This window comes from Rhodnius prolixus, unplaced genomic scaffold (genome assembly GCF_049639745.1).
Source record: "Rhodnius prolixus isolate KJV_2025 unplaced genomic scaffold, Rpr scaffold_5, whole genome shotgun sequence".
NCBI classification, from domain to species: domain Eukaryota; kingdom Metazoa; phylum Arthropoda; class Insecta; order Hemiptera; family Reduviidae; genus Rhodnius; species Rhodnius prolixus.
Window position 1 is genome coordinate 5507496 of NW_027411624.1, and position 14853 is coordinate 5522348.

At 37.7% G+C, this 14853-nt stretch overlaps 1 protein-coding gene across 3 annotated transcripts in view; it reads right to left on the reverse strand.

The window, feature by feature from the left end:
* Positions 1 to 14853, reverse strand: part of ham (hamlet) — a 278167-nt gene that overhangs the window by 24153 nt on the left and 239161 nt on the right. For all 3 annotated transcript variants that reach the window (XM_074137332.1, XM_074137334.1, XM_074137333.1), the window contains exon 4: positions 13940 to 14042. In XM_074137332.1, the coding sequence (XP_073993433.1) occupies positions 13940 to 14042 (103 nt within the window). The remainder of the gene's footprint in view (positions 1 to 13939; positions 14043 to 14853) is intronic.

Genomic DNA, 14853 nt, shown 5'->3' on the forward strand with positions numbered 1-14853 from the left:
TCATATCAATATCGTTGACATATCTGGCACTTCCAACAATCATGGCTTTGGTTTTGGAAACATTAAACTCAACACAATTTTGTTTCACCCATTCATTAATTGAATAAACATCGGAATTGACTTGGGCTATACCCTGTTCTAATTCAGACAATGGGCAATGAAGGTATATCTGTAAATCATCTGCATATAGACTATATTTGCAATGCTTGATAGATGATGAGATATCGTTTATATACAGAGAGAACAGAAGAGGACCTAGGACAGAACCTTGGGGTACTCCTGAATAAACTTGAATAAACTGGTGAGAGAGAGAGAGAGAGAGAACACAGTGCGGAAACTGGTAGTGCACTGTAAAAAGCTCTGGTTTGTACTCAGATGTTGACGTGCCTAAAGTTTATAGCAATATATATACCTACGTATTGCTTACGTTGATCATCTTAAAGCCTTTTTACTTTCTCAGATCGGTTTACAAGAAAAATCTCGATTTAGTAAAGAGACAGTTCCGATCGGACGATATAAGTCAAAAAGCTAATTGTGAGGTACGAAGGACTCCCTAGACCGGATATCCATCACAACCAGGTCACTTTCTGCTGATTTTTGCTTTTGGAATTTATGCAGACCATAAACTTTACAGACAAACTGACTTACACCAATGTGTAAGTACTATCACTTCCTTACTTTTGACAAGATCGTAAATACTTCCGTTTACGTAATGGAATAAGTCAAAAAACTCAAATATTGAGTAGGGATCATCTCTTCAAATAAAAAAATTAACACTAAATATTTTTCTAAATAAAACGAATATTCAAAATAAAATAAATGTGAAATAGCCAGACAGACAAAAAATTCTTTTCATAATAATTTTCAAAAAAATGAAAATGAATAAAAAAAAAACAAAAAACAGATGGTTAAATATTTGTGCTGATCTAGGACACAGAAAGAATGCAGCATATTTAAGGGTAATAAAAACTGGGACAACAGGACAGACTAGCGAGTGGAGGGGAGAAAAAAGGAAGAGATTTCAGGAGTAAAAATAGAAACACTAAACAGCAGCAGAGTAAGAAGTGAGGCGGCGGTATCAAGAAGACTAAAACAAATAAAGAAACAAAGAAATAAAACTGAGAAAGAAAGAGAGAGAATGCAAAGAGAAGAGCCAAAGAGTGGTGATGGGGCTGGGGACGCAAGGCTCTGCGTGTTACAGGAACAGAGCAGGAGGGAGGGGTATCCCAGACTTCTTCTCCTTGGTGTGCCGGGAGAGAATTGTCATGCGTAGTATAGGATCTAGGGCAAGCGCATGTCTGCACATCCCTGGGGACTATGAGTAGTGTGAGTGGGATGCTGGTGGTCTGATTTCCGGAGCTACGAGGAGAGGATAACCCAGTCGATGTACCGGAGCCAGCTATATAGAAATATATATTCCAAACATATATAATACACTGCAGGAAAGAGAGAGAGAGAGAGAGAGAATGAGAGGGGTGTAGCCCTTTCCCCCCAAACGGCCACTTCTAAAAACAAACATGGCCGGGCGAATCGTTATATCTTGTCCTATGAATATAAATATATATTTTTACAAATAAACCTTCCAGGTGCCACGATAGCCGAGCGGTTAATAGGCTAGACCCGCAAAGCTAAGATGTATTGTTGGTTTAGTGGGCTCGATTCCCCTGTGTCTCGGTCTTGGATTTTATTTAATGGTTAATATGAGAAATTTAACAGTAAAGTATGTTAGGCGGTTATAGGCTAGACCCGCAATGCTAAGACGTATTGTTGATTTAGGGGGTTCGATTCCCTGGACTAGGCCTTGGATTTTATTTAATGGTTAATATGAGTATTTTAACAGTAAAGTAAGTTAGGTGGTTATAGGCTATACCCGCAATGCTGAGATGTATTGTTGGTTTAGTGGGTTCGATTCCCCTGTGTCTCGGTCTTGGATTTTATTTAATGGTTAATATGAGAAATTTATAGTAAAGTATGTTAGGCGGTTATAGGCTAGACCCGCAATGCTAAGACGTATTGTTGATTTAGGGGGTTCGATTCCCTGGACTAGGCCTTGGATTTTATTTAATGGTTAATATGAGAAATTTAACAGTAAAGTATGTTAGGCGGTTATAGGCTAGACCCGCAAAGCTAAGATGTATTGTTGGTTTAGTGGGTTCGATTCCCGCTGGTCTAGACCTTGGATTTTATTTAATGGTTAATATGAGAAATTTATAGTAAAGTATGATAGGCGGTTATAGACTAGACCCGCAAAGCTAAGATGTATTGTTGGTTTAGTGGGTTCGATTCCCTGGACTAGGCCTTGGATTTTATTTAATGGTTAATATGAGAAATTTAACAGTAAAGTATGTTAGGCGGTTATAGGCTAGACCCGCAATGCTAAGACGTATTGTTGATTTAGGGGGTTCGATTCCCTGGACTAGGCCTTGGATTTTATTTAATGGTTAATATGAGAAATTTAACAGTAAAGTATGTTTGCTAATAGCTTCCGTGCACGACACCCGATGCTGCACAATGATGAACTTCAAAATATAACACACACACAAAAACACTGACTGGAAATGCATTTTAAAGAACAGATTTTTTAGCGATCTTTTCACAATAAATTCAAAAAAGAACCTGAACAATATTGAATTATAAATTGTATGGCCTAAAGAATATTTAGTTACGGAAGTAAGAGAAACTCGTGTGAGTTGTAAGCACCAGACTTTTTTTTTTGTTCATGACTAAGCACGGTAATCGGGCATAATTCGCTGAAGTGAGAAACTTTTAAGTTTTTTTTTTAGCCTCCTCTCCACACAAAAAAAGAAAACTACAAAATCGATTTTCTTTTGTTTAAAAATTTTAGAAAATTTTTCGAACAGTTTTCCTAGAAAATAAGTAAACAAAAGAAGACGGTCAAAAAATATATTTCTAAAATCGACCCTTTTTTTTTACCGGAAGTGGTTTTTTTTTTTTGTACTGTCCAGCTTTATTCTTGCATTTTTTTTTTTTTTTGAGGCGAACATCAAAACGGTTTCATAAAAACTTGGGACTCAGCATATTTTTTTTTAGGTCTAAAACGCTTTGATTTTGAAATTTTTAATTGATGGTTCAAACTGAGGGCCAGCAGGTGGATTCGAACCCTAGATTTTCGCGCTGGAATCCAGTATACGATAAACACTGAGCTTATCCCCTTTCCTTACAGTTTTTCTCTATCTTTTGTTATTTATTATCTCGCTCAATCTACATTACTTCGGTGACTTTATTTTTATTTATTTATTTATTTTTAGTGTAATAAATAGATAAAAGTGAAAACAACTGAACTTTGACAAATTTCAAAATTAGAATCAATTAAATAAATTGGGCTAAAAATAAATGAAAATCCCGCCCAAAAAAAGAAGAAATAATTGAGAACAAAAGACAGTTTGACCCTTTATTATAAGTGCAGTGCGTACAGGTAATTTAATTAGAGCTTCAGCCGGCCGACTTCAAAAGGGCGGAAGGTTGAAGTCAATAAGGCGGAGGGCAGAGGGCAATTGAAGGGAGGTGAGCTCAACAAACAGGGCGATTGACTCTGTGCCCCCCTACCTCGCCTACACTCGGCCCGCTTTTTTTTTCATTTAATAATTATTTACTGGAATCTCTATGATAACGGCTTCCAACAGTGAATAGAAAATTTTTTTTCGTGTCCAATGAGTGCCAGGAGAAGTCCTGGAAACGGTTGTGTGTGAGAGAGAGAGAGGGTCCTATGGAGTGGGGCAGGTGTTTGCTGGCCTTGCTTTGATACGATATGACGCCACGAACAGATGTGATTGCCATGGTTGTCATGGATACCATAACACTAAGCTAACGTCGATTTTTGGGTTTTTTAATAATAAAATCTAACAGCTGATTAAGATTCTCTAAAAAAAATTAATCTAAAATTCTTTATCTAAAAATTGCTATTCTCTAAAAATTAATGATTATTTACAAAAAAAAAAAAATTCTTCTGTAAACCCGTTTACATTTTCCGCCATTTTCTAACCGAAATCCTAAAATCAGCACGCTAGTAATACTTCCGCTTGATACAGGAAGTAAGCAATGGAAATCTAATTGACGAATTGATAATCTAAACAAACAGATGTACCCAGGTTCATGACATTTCATTTTTTGTTGTTGTTGTTGAAAAACCAAGGTCTGGACACCCAAACAATGACGTAATAGTATATAATTCACGTTAACCGAATCAACGAAAAAAAATTGTGTGTTGAAGATTGGGTCAGCAGTAAAGGAAACCTATAGAAGTAAACACAAATATTGCGTCACTTTTTTTAGCGTCAAATAATTGTTGAGCGTCAAAAAAAAACTTGCATGTTCTAATTTATTATTATGATTTTTAAATTTTTTTTTTTTTTTTTTTTTTTTTTTAAATTAATTTAGTCTTAAAATGATTTTCGGTATAATCGTAATTTTATTTGAAAAATTAAGAGAAATTATGGCTAAATAGAATTAAAATTAAAACAAAAATAGTTTTAAAATTTAAGACAACTATTTAAGGGCAATTTAACTAGATTTACCCAATAGTTAACAATACGAGGGTCGTTTGAAAAGTCCGTGCAAAGTCAGAGAGATAGCACTACTGGCGCGTATCGAGGTTATGTTTAGTTAGTAGCATCTCTTGGAAGAACACACACCAAGTTTCAGCCAGATCGGTCTATTTCTTTGTGTTTGGCATTCGTTTGAATCGAGGAAGTCGAGTGATTTTCAAAAAAATGGACGAAAAAAGAATTTCGTGCGTTGATTAAACACTACTTTATGAAAGGCAAAACGCCTCAGGAGACTAAAGAGAAGCTTGATAAACATTATGGTGACTCTGCACCTTCGATTAGAACAGTTTATAAGTGGTTTCAAAAATTTTCGGAGTGGCCATATGGGCACAAGTGACGCTGAACGTTCTGGGACGCCCTGTTGAGGTTACTACTCCAGAAATCATTGATAAAATCCATGATATGGTGATGGATGACAGAAGAGGGAAGGTGCGTGAGATTGCTAGTGCTGTGGGCATCTCGAATGAACGGGTACATAATATTTTGCATCATACATTTGGACCATGACAAAGCTATCTGCAAGATGGGTGCCGGCGATTGCTCACGCTTGACCAAAAACGAAATCGTGTGAAGTGTTGCAAGGACGGTTTGCAGCTGTTCCAGAAGAATACGCAGGACTTTAAGCGTCGTTTCGTCACTGTGGATGAAACATGGATACATCACTACACTCCTGAGACCAATGAACAATCTAAACAATGGGTTACCAAGGGGGGAATCTGCGCCAAAAAAGGCGAAGACCGTTCCTTCGGCCGGAAAGATTATGGCGACTGTCTTTTGGGATTCGCAAGGAGTAATCCTCATCGACTATCTGGAAAAGGGTAAAACTTTTTACAGGTGCATATTATTCATCGTTATTGGACCGTTTGAAAACCGAGCTGCAAGAAAAACGCCCACGATTGGCCCACAAAAAAGTCCTTTTCCATCACGACAACGCACCAGCTCACACCTCAGCAGTTGTGGGTCGCAAAATTAATGGAAATAGGGTTCCAACTCGTTTCACATCCCCCCTATTCTCCAGACTTGGCTCCCTCGGACTACTATTTGTTCCGCAATATGAAGAAATGGCTGGCGGGAAAAAGATGTGATTCAAACGAGGAGGTGATTGCAGAAACGAATGGCTATTTTTCAGACTTGGACAAATCCTATTATTCGGAAGGGATCAACAAACTAGAGCAGCGTTGGACGAAGTGTATAAGCCTAAAAGGAGACTATGTTGAAAAATAAAAAAGGTTTACACCAAAAAATTAAGTAGTTTTTATTTTTGCACGGACTTTTCAAACGACCCTCGTAAGTGTGGCCAAAATTAGAAATAGATCTAAGTCTTATTATTGAAACTTATTAATTTTACCAAGGAATTGTCCCATGAAATCGAGGGATATTGTCGTAATTTTGGGATAAGCTAAATTTGGCCAGTTTTAAGAATTTTAGTGCCTATTTGATTTAACTACTGGACTGGGATTCCAATCTTGATCCAGACTGATCCAGAAATCTTGATTTCTTCATGAATAAAATTAAATTTGAATCCCCCAACAGAGAGGGATTATCAAAAATTCTTAATTTTAAGAAATGAGAATAATTTTAATAAATATAAAAATAAAAAAGATGAATAAAATATTGCTTAGTAAAAGAAATTTAAAGATGGTTTAAGAGATTTGTTTTCATTCCTAAGAAAAGAAACATTCACCAGAAGGAGCCAAAAAAGAAAAGATAAACAGACTAGAGAATAATCAGAAGTAAAAAAAAGAAAAAAAGCATCCAAACAGCAGATACGAACCTGAAGAAGCAAGAAGTCAAAGAAAGAAAAAGGATGAAAAATTATGAAAGGTTTATTGATTCTCTTTTTATAATCTTTCATGTCAGCAGTCGACGAAACAAAAAAAAAAATTTGAACGTGTTTTAAAACGTAGCTGGACACGATCCGGTGAAGTTGTTGTCAAACTGATGACCGTCAACCAAAACATAACGACCACCTCCTCATCCATTAAACTTTAGATGAACAGGCGAAGAGAGAGAGAGAGTGGGTAACAAAAATTTTGCTGACGATGGAACTACTGAGTTGTTCTAAATATTGAAGATCAACAGAGTTATCTCCCGATAGAGAGCAATCTCTCTCTCTCTCTCTCTCTCTCACTATATATATATATATATATATATATATATACATCAGACTGACGAGCACGCATGTCTGGCTAACACTTCGCGTTTAGCGCTACCAAGAAGAGGGACTGATGAATACTAAACTTGCACTAATTCTAAGACCTCTTTAAAAAAAAAACAAAAAAACAATCAAACTTTATGATCACATACGTCACTCCCTTACAATTATTATGATCATACTCTTCTACAGTTTGTACAACCGTACATCAGACTGATAGATAACCTACCCAAGGATTTGTCCCAAGAAATCGAGGGAAGTCGTATCACATTTAAGGAGATACGCAAAAAAAAAAAAGATTAAATATTGACTTCCGTTCATGTTGGAGCTAGTGTGTGATCAAATACGCACAAATATATTTAGCACGTACACAGTTATGGATAAGTTAATATCCTGCGAGAATTCCGGAAAAATAAATAAAGACAGAAATTAAAACAGGAAAATGGTCTAACTAGATAATTCGTCTGGATGCCACTCAGAGACCCAGTAAATAAGACAATCCAAAAAAAAAAAACCATCTACCGGAAGTAACTCCCTTTACTAAATCGATTTCTGGTTCGTCTATTTTCTCTTATGAAGCTTCAACGTTTTCCTTTAAAAGAATTTGTTATTTACCACAAAACTAAATTCAATTTTCGCAGTTTATTAAAAACTGAATTATTTAAAATAAGAGTTCAATTATTTATGAGAAATTCCAAGTTTGGTTAATGTAAAGTAAATCCTATTTTTATTCAGGCAGGCTGCCTAATTAAGTGTCGTGGACGGAGACGACTAGCGAACATACGTTTCTATAAATTTCTCATATTAACCATTAAAGGTATAGACCGGGAATATAGCCTAGCACCGCAATGCACCTTAGCTTTGCGGGTCTAGCCTAAAACCGCCTAACATACTTTACTATTGAATTTCTCATATTAACCATTAAATACAATCCAAGGTCTAGACCGCGGGAATCGAACCCACTAAACCAACAATACATCTTAGCTTTGCGGGTCTGGCCTATAGCCGCCTAACATACCTTACTGTAAATTTCTCATATTAACCATTAAATAAAATTCAAGGCTTAGAGGAATCGAACCCACTAAACCAACAATACATCTTAGCTTTGCGGGTCTAGCCCATAACCGCCAAACACACTTTACTGTAAATTTCTCATATTAACTATTAAATAAAATCCAAGGCCTAGACCGGGGGAATCGAATCCATTAAACCAACAGTACATCTTAGCATTGCGGGTCTAGTCTCTTAACCGCCTAATATGCTTTACTGTAAATTTCTCACATTAACCATTAAATAAAATCCAAGGTCTAGACCGCGGGAATCGAACCCACTAAACCAACAATACATCTTAGCTTTGCGGGTCTAGCCTGTAACCGCCTAACATACTTTACTGTAAATTTCTCATATTAACCATTAAATAAAATCCAAGGTCTAGACCGGGGGAATTGAACCCACTAAACCAACAATACATCTTAGCTTTGCGGGTCTAGCCCATAACCGCCAAACACACTTTACTGTAAATTTCTCATATTAACTATTAAATAAAATCCAAGGCCTAGACCGGGGGAATCGAATCCATTAAACCAACAGTACATCTTAGCATTGCGGGTCTAGTCTCTTAACCGCCTAATATGCTTTACTGTAAATTTCTCACATTAACCATTAAATAAAATCCAAGGTCTAGACCGCGGGAATCGAACCCACTAAACCAACAATACATCTTAGCTTTGCGGGTCTAGCCTGTAACCGCCTAACATACTTTACTGTAAATTTCTCATATTAACCATTAAATAAAATCCAAGGTCTAGACCGGGGGAATTGAACCCACTAAACCAACAATACATCTTAGCTTTGCGGGTCTGGCCTATAGCCGCCTAACATACTTTACTGTAAATTTCTCATATTAACTATTAAATAAAATCCAAGGCCTAGACCGGGGGAATCGAACCAACTAAACCAACAATACATCTTAGCTTTGCGGGTCTGACCTATAGCCGCCTAATATACTTTACTATAAATTTCTCACATTAACCATTAAAGAAAATCCAAGACCTAGACCGGGGGAATTGAACCCACTAAACCAACAATACATCTTAGCTTTGCGGATCTGGCCTACAGCCGCCTAACATACTTTACTGTAAATTTCTCACATTAACCATTAAATAAAATCCAAGGCCTAGACCGGGGGAATCGAACCCACTAAACCAACAATACATCTTAGCTTTGCGGGTCTAGCCTATAACCGCCTAACACACTTTACTATAAATTTCTCATACTAACCAATAAAGGTATAGGCCGGGGATTATAGCCTAGTATAATTTTGTTTAAATTTTTAACTGAAATTTTACAGGAAATGGCGATACCGGAAGGACAACTTTTCTTTTTTGTTATAGCCAATGATTTTGTCGAAAATTACGCTGAGTCATTTCTTGGAAACTTGCTGTTGTTAACTTAAAATATTATGGATCAATTTAAAATTTTAGAGTAGGCTTCATTTTAAAATAAAATAAAAAAATTTGGCAAGATACGCCTTAAAATATATTGTGCACTTAGTGTCAATTATAATCTAAATTATGTTGTGTTTGTTGCGTTTACATTGTTACAATATTACGCCATATTTGATAATGAACGCAATAACACAGTACACATAGGGCAGACGATATGTTTACGTTTCCCATGGACAGATGTAACCCTTTTGACAGATTAACTTTGGGGCTGAATCGGGCGGTCCAACTCTCTCTCTCTCTGGGTGATAAATCTTGCCCCCAATAACAGGGGGTGTGTGTGTGGACTGCCGCGCAAGTCCAGATGAGCGGCAACGAATGCACCACCTCTCCCCCCCCCCCACAAATACATATCGCACGCCTGACTGTTACGCCCTTCTTCATCCAGGCCCCAGGGATAACCCTAGCCGACAAATGCGTCAAAGCTTAATATCATAATTAGTGGTAGAGACTCAGGACTAAGCATTGGAGTTTGCCACAGCCTCCCTGTAACATCATTCTCGGCTATAAACCGTCTTTACTCCCACTCTGTTTTCTCTCTAACACTAAAACTGGCTAGTTAATAATCGATCAGGACACTAAAACATAGTTTAAAGTTATCAAAAGTCGCCTGTCTCTCTCTAGTTGGCATTACAATTGCAAAATTTGGCAAAAAGTTGTTCGTAATGGAATTCAATTTTCTTTATTGTCCCTCCTATAATTTAAATTGCATTTTCTAATTATAATTTTAATTATTTTAATCACAAAATATAGTTCAGTCCCCACTGCTGAATAATATCTTTGATTTTATCCGTCTCAGCATGCATCTTTAATCAGTTTTAGAATTTCATCCACGTTCAGAGGTAGACTAATCGATTTGGTGTAGAGATTTCGACTTCTCTTATGTCGGCAAGCGTAGTGTGAGACGGAAACATAAGTAAAATCGAATTCTCTACACACAAACTGGTGAGAAATATGATAAACATTAGACATAAGTGTGCTACGATCGATAAATCAACGATATTATCCAGCAATGCGAATCTATTTCGTACATTTCCAACGATTTTTCTGCCGATACTTTGTCCGATTTAATCGATATGAGGTGCCTTTGCAAGGAAATCTTCTTGGCAAGAAGTCACTAGTTTTTCTTATTATTTATTTTTATTTTTTACTAAATCGCGCATTGCTTCCGTTTTTCGCAAGTTTAGCTTCCAAAATCCGTCAGCGATTGATTACAGACTTTTTCTCTTTGAATAGCTTTTTGATTTGGAAGAAATTAAGCACTACCTGATGTTCAATTCTTTGAACAAGCTTCTTTGCATTGTACACTCTTTCTCAGCAAGGCTCTCATATAAACTTTTGTGATTTCTATATGATTACGGAAGCGTGTAAAAAGAGGCCCGGAAATTGATCACCATTTCTGAAAAGCGATACTTTCCAACAAACGCTTTAAGTTCTGTACAACTTTTATTGTGAAAGTGATGGCTTAAAAAAAAAAGCAACAAGCCCTAACACCATCTTCAAATCGCCTTTTTTTTGGCGTTCAATGGAAATCATTAAAAAATTGACTTCCTTTTTTTTTTAATCAACTACCTCAATCTAATCAATTATCCAATCTAAAAAGAGATTACGTTATCAGTGTCTATTGATTAAAAGCTAGAAGAGCCTTATTTGAATAAAAAGCCTCCTGCACACCAGCAACTGCTATTTTATTTTGTTTGATTGAATCATCATCGTCCAAATCATCAGTTACGAGATCATCAGAGATTTAGGCATCTGCCCTGGCTGGCGCAGTGGCTGAGCTCTTTGTATCCTATGTAGGCGTGGTCCCCCATAGATCATAATAATTCTATACGTACGTACGTTGCACACACGCCCGGATACAGAAATATAACTCGTTTACTATGATCTATAAAAAACCACTATGACAATAGCTAATGCAGTCTCGCGTACAATGACGTAATAATAAAATAAAAAGTAGTTAGGCAAATAAATACATCATAACATTAAGCAGTGTTCAAATGTGACACACATTTAATTTTAGATTTTTTTTTTTTTGTCCCTAACACCCTTTCAACCAAGGGCGGGTTGAACGGCAGCAGTACTGGCGTATGTAGCTGATTTTTGTTTGCAAGAAGGGAGAAGGGTTGATCAGTTAGGGGTTAAAGGAGCCTGCGAAAGGGAGGCAAACACATTAAACCCTATCTCAATTTTTAACACATGTATCTACGCTCGTGCAGAGTACAGGCTCCCTTGGGGGCGATTTCCACAACCACTTCTCCCACCAAGCCGGGGGTTTTAACCAAAGGAAGTTCCGGTGGTGGTGAGAGGGGGTAGTTGGCTAATTTCAGGGTCCCCCCCCAAAAAAATGAAATTATCACTCTAGGAGGCTGTATTATGTTTGGTTCCACAATTCTCAGAGGATCTAACTCACTGTTCAGAGGGAATCTCTTCCAGAAGTTCCTGTCCTAGACAGGGAGTCATTTGCACAATCCTCTCTCCTCTTAAACCATCCTGTGACTGAATCAGCCAAGACTTTCGAGATATCCTGTAGGACTGATAATGATCCTTCCACCTCGAATGACGTAAAAGGGAGAGCTGCACCATAATAACAACCATGTGCTTCCATATTCACCGGCTAGCTAGAGTCAAATTATAAATTGCCATCACAAATTTTAGTGAACTTACTAATTATCTCACTCTCGGTTTAAGACCAAGTCTTCCTTAAGATGAAGAGCGTAATTTCCTAATTTCCTGTCATAATTTAAAGTAAAAATCTTAATTCCAACAGAGGGCGCAGCCGACAGGCATGTCATAAACTTGTAACTTTAACGGGTTCCCTTGCATAACAAGTGCTGGATTAGCGCTGTAATGAGACGAAACGAATTATATATGTGAAGCAGAGTAAAGCTGCGTCTAGAGAAACGTGGTGGGGTAGACACAGCTTCTCATTGTGTGAGGGAGGGGCAGATTGTGCTAACTGCCCCATTTTAATTAACAGTGTCACTTGTCTCTAAGTGTCTCTCTCTCTCTTACCGAATGTCCTCCAATTAACACCCCCTTCGGCCAGAACCCAAATGAAGACCAAGGGTGCCCCAGTCTCAAAATCCTATTTCATATTTTCCATTTCATCTCCTCCCCGTTCTTAGACCCTAATAACTATTTCTCTGTACTATGGTGGTGGGAGCTGATGAAGACGTTGTTGAAGCTAGTAGAAGAGTTTTGTGATTATAGACGAAAGAAGAGGCGTGGGGGGAAATGGAAATTCTGCGATAGCCAGGAGATCACTTCCTCGCTCTCCCACTCGGTGCCTCCAGACGGGGTTTCCCCTAAAGTATAAAAGGAGGCCGTGAGGTTCATATTATTCCCTTCCAAACCCATAAAGATGTTACGCTAACCGGTCCCTTGCTTAAGGGACAACATAACTTTACTACTTACTAGCCCCTAAGTCCTAAGCTCGTTCATACTCTCGCGCCTTTGTCTTAGTCCCCTACCCCCCATTTTTTGGGTACTCCGAACAGGATCTCCTTAGATTAGTATTAGTGCTAGCACTTATTTCCTCCCTGACAGAGCGTGGGAGGGAAAATATCCCCCTCTTTTCCGTTCAACAGCATGCAGCACAGTTAACGCCTCTCCTCCACTTAACTTCCGGCCCAGATTAATACCACCAGGGAAAGCGGGTAACATCCACTCCCAGGTCCCTCCAGGCTTCTCTGCTAAAGACACATTTCATTCTCGTCCTTAGTGTTGTTGCTTGGACGGTAATTCTCTTTTCTTCTCCGAACCTTTCATATTACTTCTTGGCCATCTAGATCGGGTCACACCACCACCACCATTATATCCCAACAACGTTGAGAGGGCAACAAAGACATTTACTTCGAGGCGGAGGCTGCGTGTACAGGAGGTTGGTCCACAACAGAACAAAGACGTGAGCATATTTCTTAATTGTCTACCAAAAATGTATCTTGTAAGTGTAACTGGGCACGTATTTAAGAGTTGTGACAGACATAACGTTGCAACGAAATTGTAACAGCTAATTACCCACTAAAGATGGCAGCATATTGACCGGATATATTTATTATCGTCGTAAGCAATTAAATGAAAAAAAAAAACAGTATGTAATAAAGTGCACTTTTTGCCACTTAATTATAGCAAGTATTGTTACAACTACCGACTTTTGGCTTGCTGCAATCGTTTTTACAGACTAAAGGGATAATATTTATTGCGGGCTGTGAGGTGAAGGGTAGCGGTCATCCCCCCTCTCTCTGACGATCTGTAACTAATTAGTCAATCTCGTTCCTAAACTTGATACCCGAAGGACATTTCAAATCACTTCCACTTCCTGCAGAAAATCTAAGTATAAAAAGTACCTAGATTCGAACTTCGAAGCTCAGACTCCCATCCTCCTAATCTACTTTTTTCCAAGCCCTCAAAAAGCTAGAAACTCTTCCCAAGAACCTTTAAAGACGACTGAAGACGTCGCTGGGGCAACGTGACCACATGAATGCCTGAAATATCGGTTATCTGAGACACCTAACGCCTTAATGGCCAAATCAGACGGCTGTCCAATGGGCTGGATAGTCACTGTACAGAAAATTAAGTTAAGCACCAAAGCTAACGCAGAATCTCAAGAAGATTACGAATCCAGTGCGATTTTACGTGTTTTCCCGATATTTTGCAAGAGAAATCTTTTGAAATAAACAAAAAAATATTAATAATAGCCAAAAAAAACTCACCGGAAGTATGCAGATCTTCTTGTGTATCCGGTCTGAGTGGTTCCTTAGGACCTAACACTAGTTCTTCACCTGCTTTCAGTTCTCCAAGTGTCTCGTAGTACACCTAAATTAACAGAACAACGTGAAGAAACATCTTTATTGGGCGAATTAATTTTTGGAAAAATCGATTATTTTTGATCAGTCAAATTTTATTTTAAATTATTTAAAAATCGAAAACTGTAATTGAATAAAAAAAAAAAATCAATACTCACGATTTTATAAAAAATTCTCTTTACCGGAAGTCATTTTTTTAAAAACTGTTGCTTTAAAGTCGAACAAATTTTCAATTCAATTTAAATAATCAGAGTAAGTAACCACCCACTATAAAAACAATGAACCCCCTTAAGACTTTAAACTTACACGCGATGAGAGTCAACTGAAAATCTTAAATTAATAAACCACTCTGAGAATGACTACAACAATCTGACACACTGCGTGTCTTGACAAAATTATGCATGTCCCAAAGAAAAGGAAGTAACGCCGTAAATTAGGAGTGTTTTATTTTGTTAAAAAATCACTTCGGGCTACCCCTCCCCCCTATTCAATCTAAAATAACAAAATCCAAGAAGTTCGTGGGCAAACACCCCCCATTTGTTTGAAAAATTTGATGTCAAAGTTGATGAGCATAAAATTACCCCCGAGGTGGTGAAAAGAGAAAAGGTTAAAAAGGAAATGACCCAAATAGCAGTATCTCTGATTTTATCCGCTCTAGCAGCACGCTCGTTTTGTTGGACTCCTAACGAGTTTTGGAGTTTCATCCATTGTCAGAGGTCGATGAATCTGTTTGGTGTAGAGATTTCGAGATTTCGACTTATGTTTCCATCTCACACTACACTAGCTGACACTCTAATGATGCATGGAAGTCTAAAATCAGT